Below are 9,554 nucleotides of genomic sequence, written 5' to 3'. Positions count from 1 at the left end.
GCAGATACCAAGGGGAAAAGTTTCTTCACAACAACTATAGGAGGTGTCATTTGTACAAAGACTTTTTTGTTTTCTTTCCCCATTACATTATCACTGCAATATGTAAGGTAGTGATTCTTTTCATTTAAATTAAGTGGAAAGCTACTAAATCTTGTTTTATTCTCCAAAAAGAATAAGGTCCTTAACACTTATCTTTTAACTTCTTTCATTTCCTAAGGTTGGTGTTTACTTTTGCTTTCAGTCCGACCCATTTACTGATCTGTGTGGTTGTGTATCCAGTTTTGTGTACCATTTAGCTCTTACAATTACAGGCAACCCACTACTGATATATAAGGATTGTTTCAGGTGAAAATAGCTACGAGTAATATTGAAAGTCATTGACACACTGGGTCCCATTTTAGTAATGGTACATTGAGAACTGCCAAAAATTAGACTCTTAGGTTTGTGTCCTAACATTTCCTAAAACTAATTTTCCCTAGTTGATATTTAACCTTAGCCACGACATCAAAATTATGGAAGAATGGGGCAGCAGCTAAGGAATATTTTTCCTATAGAAAACTCACTCCTAAACCACGTCAGTATTTTAAACATCAAAAGTACCTCTACCCCAAGCACACACAGATAACATCACTTCCTTACAGCTAGTTTAAATGATCTTGGGCTTTTTGGTTTGATTTCCATTTTTCTATTCTTTTCTTAAAAATTCTGGCATTTTAGGCTTATAAAGGGACAGAACTAACCTCAGATAGGATTCTTGTAAACATACATACTCTTTGCAATCTGAGGAACTGATAAAACATTTAAAAAATTTTTGGTGTGATTTTTCTGAATTATCTCTCATATAAAATCATTTTCACCATGGAAGGAGTTGGAGGCTAATTGAATTAGAATTTTTCCCATTCAATTGTTTTATTTATATGTGTTAAGGGCAACAGTGAAAAATATTGATTAAGTCTACCATTATTTCTCAGAAAGAACATATTCCCACACAGTCGTCTGGCTCTGTCTATTATAATAATTTGGTGCAATGGTTTAAAAAGTAGTGGGGTGATAATAATTAGGGCGTGCGACACAGAAATTTCAATGCTGGATTCAACATTTCACCATGCAGGGCAGGAAAATTGCCGACCGGGGCTAGTCAGCTCTAAGTACTAATTAACTAATTAATCAGGTGCTGAAACCAACTGAATGGAGGATACCAGCCAGACAACTCAAGCCCAAGCAGAGGGTTGTGCTCTTTCAAAGACACTGCAGTCTTTCTTCTTGCTTTTTAACCCAATCAAAAATGAGGGGAGAAAATAGGATATGCTGACCTACTGTCGGTCATTTCGGTCCAAGTTTTTTTACTTAGAGAAAATAAAAACATGTGCCTCTGATAATAACTCTGAGGCACCATATTCAGGGTAGTCCTAAAGCTCTGGCAAAGGGCTATCTCCTTGGCCATGAACTATTTCAGGGCTAGTATATGTGGGTGTGGAGGGGGGAGGAGGCTCTGCCTTCTTGGAGTTTTCTTTTACAATATTTTCTTAACATAGGAGAATGAGAAATGTATTTCTCCTTTTGGGCTGATCTTAGGTCTTTTGCCTCATCCCTTGTTTATGTAAATGAGAAGAGTCCAATTACACATATGGAAAAAGGGTTTAATGAATCGTGAAAAAGCCCGGTTTGCAGAGAAAGGGCGCAATCCTCTCGTCTTCTTCTCTTTTATATTAAACTTAGAAACATGTATTTCTTTTAAAGAAGATGATAAAGCTTAATGGTTATATCATTTTATTTTATATACTAATCTTCATACTTGGGAATTATTAAGTATATTTTGCTAGAATTATCTTTGGAAGGCTTTCTGGAGACAGCAGATATTCTACAAGAACAACGGCAAAACTCTTTTTTCCCTAAATTAAAAAAAAAAAGTATTACGTTAGTTCCTTCCATTTTTGACGTTATTCTTAGTTCATGATATATTTTTTTTAAACACAGTTTGATCTGGAATTGTCTGCACTGAAAAAAGGACTGCATCATTATAAGAGGTTGTTACCGAACCCAAGGAAAAAACTTCAGTATTGCATACTATTTTAGCTCAATTTGGGTATTATTATGGTGTTTTAACTAGCTAGAATTTTTGGAGTGTTGCAAATTAGATAAACTCCCCCGCCCCCCCCCCCCACCTCCTTAAAGGTACTACTAAATTTTACACTAGAGCATAAAATCCCGTGTTTGGGATTTCATTTGCCTATTTTCTTTCCTCTCACTTCTTCATCCTGGAATTGTCAATAGTTGAATGTAGACCACACAGAAAACGCCTCAACCGATTTTTTTAAATGACCGAAAAAAAAAAAAAAACCCTTGAAAGAATATGGGGAGGGGGGGAGTGAATCAATGCCATTTCTGACTGTAACTCTTAAAATTTGATAAGTACCCAACCAGCCTGGAAGAGGTGCTTTACAGGGCCAGAAATAAAGTTCTAAATCACGACTGCAGGTGCTTTCCAGAGACCAAATCCAACAGCTTGGTTGGGCACTTGGGGAAACTGAGGCTGGAAAAGCCGGGAGGGGCGGGGCGGCAAATGCCTGAATTGATTGTTTCCCCCCCCCTTCATAAAATGACTGCTTCGATCTATGGAAAACACTTCTCCTGGGCACCTCCTGTGTGGAGGGCACTGCCAGGATGCCGACTTCAAGAGGGCCGTGCTCTTTCCACTCTAACCCCCGGCCTTCCCGGATCGGCGCCCTGGATGTGATCGACACCATGAAGTTGCCCCATAATCCTCTCTGGCAACATAGGATGTAAAATTTGATCAGCTCATTGGATGAAGCCGACAAGTCTCAAAAATGTGTGAAAAGGGGGCCAAGCAGTAGGCAAGCGCCGCGTTGAGGTAGCGCTCCAGCCGGCCCCCCTCCGAGTTCCCAGTGCGGCAGCCGCGGCGGAGCGGGGGTTGGGACCCGGCTGCGGGGCCGCGGCGGCGGCGGCGGGGAGGCCGCGGCGCCCTGGGCGGGGGTGGGGGGGGGGCGCAGGAGCGCACCGCGGGGCCGGAAGGGGGCAGCGAGGCGGCGCCGGCGGCTGCGGAGTTATCTCCACGCAGTAGTGAGGACCCGGCCGGGCGGGGCGGGGCGGGGCGTGCACCGGGGCCGCGGGCGGCGCGCCGGAACCGTTGGCCTCAGGGCCCCGCCGCCCGCGCTCCCGCCCGCCGGCGCACGCGGAGGAGGCGGCGGCGGTGTTCGCGGTGGCTGAGGAGGAGACGGCGGCGGCGGCAGCAGCAGCGGCGGCGGCGGCGGCGGTCGCAGAAGGAGGAGGGGAGCTCGGAGCCGGAGGTGAGGTGGAGAAGCCAGAGGAGGCTGAGGAGGAGGTGGAGGTGGAGGAGAGGAGCGGCCAGAAGGAGGAGGATGGAGGAGCAGCCGAAGGAGGGCGAGGCCGAGGTCGCGGAGCATTGGTTCTCTAAGTGGGAGCGCCAGTGCCTGGCCGAGGTGGAGCAGGAAGAGGAGCTGCCCCCGGATCTGCAGGAGGAGGCGGCCCCCGAGACGGCGGGGCTCAAGAGCGAGCAGCAGAAGCTGTGGCATCTCTTCCAGACCTCAGCCACCGCCGTGGCCCAGCTCTACAAGGATGCGGGGTGCCAACAGCCAGGACTCTCCATGTGGGACCCCTTCCAGAATGCAGCCATGGCCGTGACCAGCCTCTACAAAGAGAGCGGGCATGCCCACCAACGAAGTTTTGACCTGGGCATCCAGGTGGGCCACCAGCGTCGCATCAAAGATGTGCTGGAATGGGTGAAGAAGGGCCGGAGCATCATCCTTCGCGAAGATCTGATCAGTTTCCTGTGTGGCAAGGTGCCCCCGGCGCCCCCACCGCCGCCTCGTACCCCGAGGATGCCCGCGAAGCCGGCCTCAGAAGCCCCCAGCCAGGCCGCCGCCACCGAATCGGGCTCGTCGGTGGACGTCGACCTGCAGCCGTTCCACGAGGCCATCGCCCTTCACGGCCTCAGCGGCGCCATGGCCAGCATTAGCGTGCAATCTGGCGCGCCCGGCTCCCCGCCTCAAGCCAGCGAGGTCGCCGGCGCTGGCCGCCGAAGAAGTAGCTTCCTCGAGGATGACTTGAGCCCGATCGACTGTGAAGAACTGGCCCTCTGCCTGGACAGTGGGGGGTCCCGCAAGCGCACCTCGGCCGAGTGTGGTGATGGCGACACGGACTCCCCAACCCACAAGCGCAACCGAATGGCCTAAACCGGTCTGAACTGCCTCGTGGGTCGCCAGCTGCCATTTTGCCGGGCCATCAACTTGCTCGTCAAAAGGGTCCTCCAGACGATCTCTTCTCTAAGTTAAACAAAGATTTCTATCAGTTTGCCACAAAAAAAAAACCCAAAACAAAAACAAACAACAACAACAAACTTTAAAAGTATTCCGGAAGAGGCTTCCTATGACTCTGACTTTCCCAGAATTATAATACTAGCAGAATACAAGTACCATGTAGTAGTTAGCAAGACCATTTAATGCAGAAGTATCCGGTCAAGCGGGAGCCTGGTTTATCTTGTTCACAGTTATATTCCATAGCATCTAGCGCAGTTGCTGGTGCTTAATAAATGTTTGTTGAATGAATAAATGTGACTTTATTTAAAAGTCTTAGAAGGACTAACAGGTGTTTGCTTGGGTATGGGATAGTCTTATCCTTTATTGTTTGGTTAATTGTTTGCTTTAACTGTTTTTGTTTTTTTTTCCTTCTAGTTCAGTTACCTTTTATCAGAATGCAAAACTTGACGTCTTTGTGAAATCTGGAACATTCCGTTTTGGCTCCATGTACCATGAACCTGATTTCTAGATAGAAACTGTGCAAGGTGTACCTATGAGGTTGTGAGTTTTCTTTCTTAAAATAGTCATTTTGGTGATTATGTGATGAGGTAAAGTGCTATGATGGTTGGACAGGTAATAAGTTGCTATTGAGTCAATTTAACGCCCTTTTTAGGAAAGTTAAGCCAACAATTGAGAGCCTGAGGTCAAAGATGGCATTCCTGGTGGCTTGGTGGTATTCCTTTTTCTTAGGGATATCAAATGTCCCTTTTTCTGAGGTTAAATCTTTTTGGTGATCTCTGTTTTGAAGTGGAAGACAAAGTAGAATGAGTTTCTGGGTTTTACTTAAGGGTATGTGTGTGTGAAGTCACTTCAGTGGTGTCCAAGTCTGTGCCACACTATGGACTATAACCCACCAGGCTTCTCTGTCCATGGGATTCTCCAGGCAAGAATATTGGAGTGAGTTGCCATGCTCTCCTCCAGGGGATCTTCCTGACCCGGGGATAGAACCTGCATCTGCTGCATTGCAGGCAGATTCTTTACTGCTAAGCCACCGGGGAAGCCCCATGTAAGGTTATATTGTTGTTGTTTAGTTGCTAAGGCATGTCTGACTATTTGTGACTCCATGGCCTGCCAGACTCCTCTGGGAGCCTGTCCATGGGATTTCCCAGGCAAGAATACTGGAGTGGGTAGCCATTTCCTTTCCGAGGAGATCTATTTGACCCAAGGATTGAACCCAGGTCTCCTGCATGGCAGGTAGATTCTTCTCCACTGAGCCATCAGAGAAGCCCCATTTAAGGGTATAGCATGATCTAATTAAAAGAGCATACACTTTGTGTCAAAAAATCAACAGTAGAATGGTAGTCCCACAGATACACTGTGTGATTTTGGGCAAATCATTTAATGTCTTTTGGCCTCAGTTTTTCATCTGTAAAATGGAACTATGTGTCTCCTAAAGTCATTGTGACGGTAAGATAAAGCCCGTATTTCAAGTATCTAGCACAATGCTTGGTACCTAAAGCATTAATGTTCTTGCTTCTCTATAAATACAAATCAGTAAAATGTTAAAATCCACTATATTTTGCAAAAGGCAAAAAAAAAAAATAGATTGGTTTAGAAATCAGGAAAAAACAGAATCTCTGTGTTTGAGATGGAAACTACTGTTTCATGGGTAAAACATGCCTAAATATCCCAGATCTTGTATTAATTATAAGTGTGTTTAACATGTGAGTACTCAGGGTCATCACTCTGGATTTTAGGGCTGGCTTGTAGTTCCTAAAGTTGCCTGAGAGATGCACCTTGCAACTGGTACAGTAGTCAAAGATCTACTTCCTCTGGCCTGGAAGACTATGAGAAGGTGGGTAAAGATGGAGAGGATTTGAAAGTGAGAGTCTTAGTGATACATAAAAGGCCAAAGTGGTTCTGAATAAGGGTGAGGTGGAGTAGAGGTGATGAAAGGGTAGACTGGGTGGGATGGGGATGGAGGAGTTGGGAGTGAGGTTATGGAATGGGTGGGGGAAAGTTAAAATGTACAAATCTTCCCCAGGCTCTCCCCAAACCAGTGCACAAAATAGTATATATAGATGTGTAATACCTTGCCTTTAGGTGCATATCAAAGTTTTTGTTTCATTAGTGTGGCCTTTGAAATAGATTTGTAATCGACTAGTGCATTGAAATAATACAACAAAATAAGGTGAATTCCCTAGTAGAATTAAAAACTTGCTATTGAGGCACTTTGCAAATACAGACTGAGGCACCATGCTAGGCCCTGAGAAGGGATGTTTAAAAAACATAAAAAATATCCTGACCCTCAAAAAGCACATCCTGGCTTGAAAGATAATATAGTCCAGCATGCTAAGTCACTTCAGTTGTGTCTGACTCTGTGCGACCCTATGGACTGTAGCCTGCCAGGCTCCTCTGTCCATGGGATTCTCCAGGCAAGAATACTGGAGTGGGTTGTCGCGCCCTCCTCCAGGGGATCTTCCCGACCCAGGGTTTGAACCCACGTCTCTTACATCTCCTGCATTGGCAGGTGGGTTCTTTATCATTAGTGCCACCTGGGAAGCCAAAGTACAGTCCAGAAAGCATTTCTAATTGTATGCAAAGAACCAAAGGTCTCTGCAGAAAAACAGAGGGCTGCCTTGCCCAGCGGGTCGCAGCTTGTGGAGGAGGTGGCATTTAAACAGGTGCCCAGAAGAACAGGTAGGAAGGGAGGGCTCAGGTAATCCTAGCAGGGGAAGAATATAACAAAGTTTGGGAAGGAGAAAAACAGTAAACTGTGTTCAGGGGATCATAGGTGCTGGGTATGCAGAGGCAGCGGGAGATAGGGGCCAAAGTGCAGAGGGTCTCAAATGCCTGGCTCCGTGCTTTAGCTTCTGTCCTAGGGCAGGGTGATACCACTCAATATCTGCTTTAGGAAGATTGGTCCAGCAGTGAGACACTGGAGCTGGTGGTAACCAGACTATTCCCGTGGGATGCTCTTTCCTGCGGAAGTTGCCATTTGGTTAACCAGGATTGTGGAGATGTTTGACTTGACAGGGTTTTCTCTGGGAAGCCTTTGCTCACTTAGAACCTCCCACACTTCAGACCATAGCAGGTAGGAGGCACCTTCCGTGTGTGTTCTGCACTGCTTCTAGGCTGAGGAAGCCTTCAGTTCCAGCTGCAGAATCTCTTGATGGGCTAGTCTTAAAGAAACAAAACAGCCCTGCCTTTTATCATTCTTCTGCTTCTTGTGTTGGAGAGCCCTCCTGCAGGAAATCACTGGGGCATTTGGGGCTACAAGGCTGGCTGAGCCACCACAGCAGTTTTAACAGGTAGGTTTAGAGAGTTGCAAGAGGGCATGTTAGTACGAGGGCAGGGACCTCATTTGTCTTGTTTCCTTCTGTGACCCCCAGAGCCTAGCAGTGCCTGATCCATGGGCACACAATGAATATTCATTTAATTGGTGGATGAGTAAGCCCTCATCCAGACCCAGTTATAGCTATTCTGCTATCTTTCTCTTGTGTATCTACTGCCCAGGAAAGGCACCTGAAGCTCATGCTCTAATTTCTAGATGATTCTCCCCTGCAGCCTTTTCCTGACTGTTTGATTCAGCATTTTGCAAAGTGTGGTCAGTTCCATGACCACCTCCCTTGAGAATCCACTGAGTTGCTTCTGAAGCTGGCCACTTCAGAAGCCCCCTCCAGGTGAATTACAGTCTCAGTGGGAGGGTCCCGGAAGTGACCTCCTTTCAGGAGGAGGCGTCGGGGGTCATGGTGCACAGTGAAGTCTGAAACTCCAGTGACCCCACTGTGAGATTTGTGATTGATTCAAGGGGCTCATTTTAAATTATTATTGCTGGTGAACCTTGTGTCCCAGCTTAAAGTGAATCTCCTCATTTGTACGTATTATCTTCATCATGACTTTGCATATTGCACACATTTTTCTTCTAGGAGCACATTTGAGAAGATGGAGGAAAAACGTTATTAACTGATGTTTCCTCATTTGGTCCTTTCATAGGAGACTGAGAGAAGGCTCTGATTTCCTAACCTTTAGCTGAGTATTTTATTCATTAGACCACTGCTTCTTAATCAAAATTACAAACAGGAAACATTGCACTTAGATTACTTTGCCTTTTGTGAACTGATAATGGAGTAGAGGTCAGGGGAGGATTCGTTGTTAGTTAATCAGGAGGTTTAGGGACCTCTTCCAGTAGTATATGCATACTTTCTTTTCTCTGTTGTGTGTGTTTGGGGGAAGCTGTTGGAGTTATGCATTCAGGGAATATAAGTCACCCCTTGCCACCACCACTGCACTCTAGCCACCAGCCAACCTGGACCACTTAAAGTTTCCTAAACTTTTTATCATCTCTAGACTCTGGAATCCTTCCCAAATTTAGATCAAGAGGGACCTTAAAGATCATCTTGGGCAGGGTTAACGATATTCAGTTTACAAATGGGACAACTGACCTCACCAGGGAGGGCCACAGTGACTTACTGGTAAGACTGCTACCCCCTAGCTGGTTCCAGTCCGTTGCTCGCTTCACTGGACCTTCCTCAGTTATATTGTGTTTGGCCTTTTAATTAATATGTTGATGATCAAGTGAAACTAGGAAACTTGTGTTGTTGTGAAGCCTCTCTGGCCTGGCAAGCATACTTTCTTTTCTCTGTTGTGTTTGTTTGGGGGAAGCTGTTGGAGTTATGCATTCAGGAAATATAAGTCACCCCTTGCCACTACCATTGCACTCTAGCCACCAGCCAACCTGGACCACTTAAAGTTTCCTAAACTTTTTATAATCTCTGGACTCTGGGTCAGTTTACCTTATTGCTTCCTTGGCCTCTGATGCCCTGCCCTAAATTCCTTTTTGTCTACTTCATTCCAGCTCAGTCTTCAAAGCTCACCTCACGCATTACCTTTTTATTTTTTCGGGTATCTTCCTTGCCCTTCCAAGTTATGATTAAATGCCTTATCCCGGAGTTCCCACTTAGGACTTAACACTGTGTTTGTTAGTTTGTCTTTGCCCCAGGAGACCGTAAAACACCAAGTTCATTCCCAGTTCAGTTGCACAGTCGTGTCTCTTTGTGACTCCATGGACTGCAGCACGCCAGGGTTCCCTGTCCATCACCAACTCCCAGAGTTTACTCAAACTCATGTCCATTGAGTTGGTGATGCCATCCAACCATCTCATCCTCTGTCATCCCCTTCTCCTCCTGCCTTCAATCTTTCCCAACATCAGGGTCTTTTCTAATGAGTCAGTTCTTCGCATCAGGTGGCCAAAGTATTGATCGGAGTTTCAGCTTC

The 9,554-nt window shown here is 46.1% G+C and overlaps 1 protein-coding gene across 1 annotated transcript; it reads left to right on the top strand.

Moving 5' to 3' along the window:
• Positions 1-3,380: 3,380 nt before the first annotated feature.
• HAPSTR2 (HUWE1 associated protein modifying stress responses 2) lies at positions 3,381-5,873 on the top strand. Its single transcript, XM_070289642.1, has one exon. The coding sequence runs from the start codon at positions 3,381-3,383 to the stop codon at positions 4,212-4,214; it is 834 nt and encodes a 277-aa protein (XP_070145743.1). The 3' UTR covers positions 4,215-5,873.
• Positions 5,874-9,554: the final 3,681 nt, after the last annotated feature.

Source organism: Ovis canadensis, chromosome X (genome assembly GCF_042477335.2).
Source record: "Ovis canadensis isolate MfBH-ARS-UI-01 breed Bighorn chromosome X, ARS-UI_OviCan_v2, whole genome shotgun sequence".
NCBI classification, from domain to species: Eukaryota; Metazoa; Chordata; class Mammalia; order Artiodactyla; family Bovidae; genus Ovis; species Ovis canadensis.
This window is presented reverse-complemented; position numbering and strand designations above follow the sequence as displayed.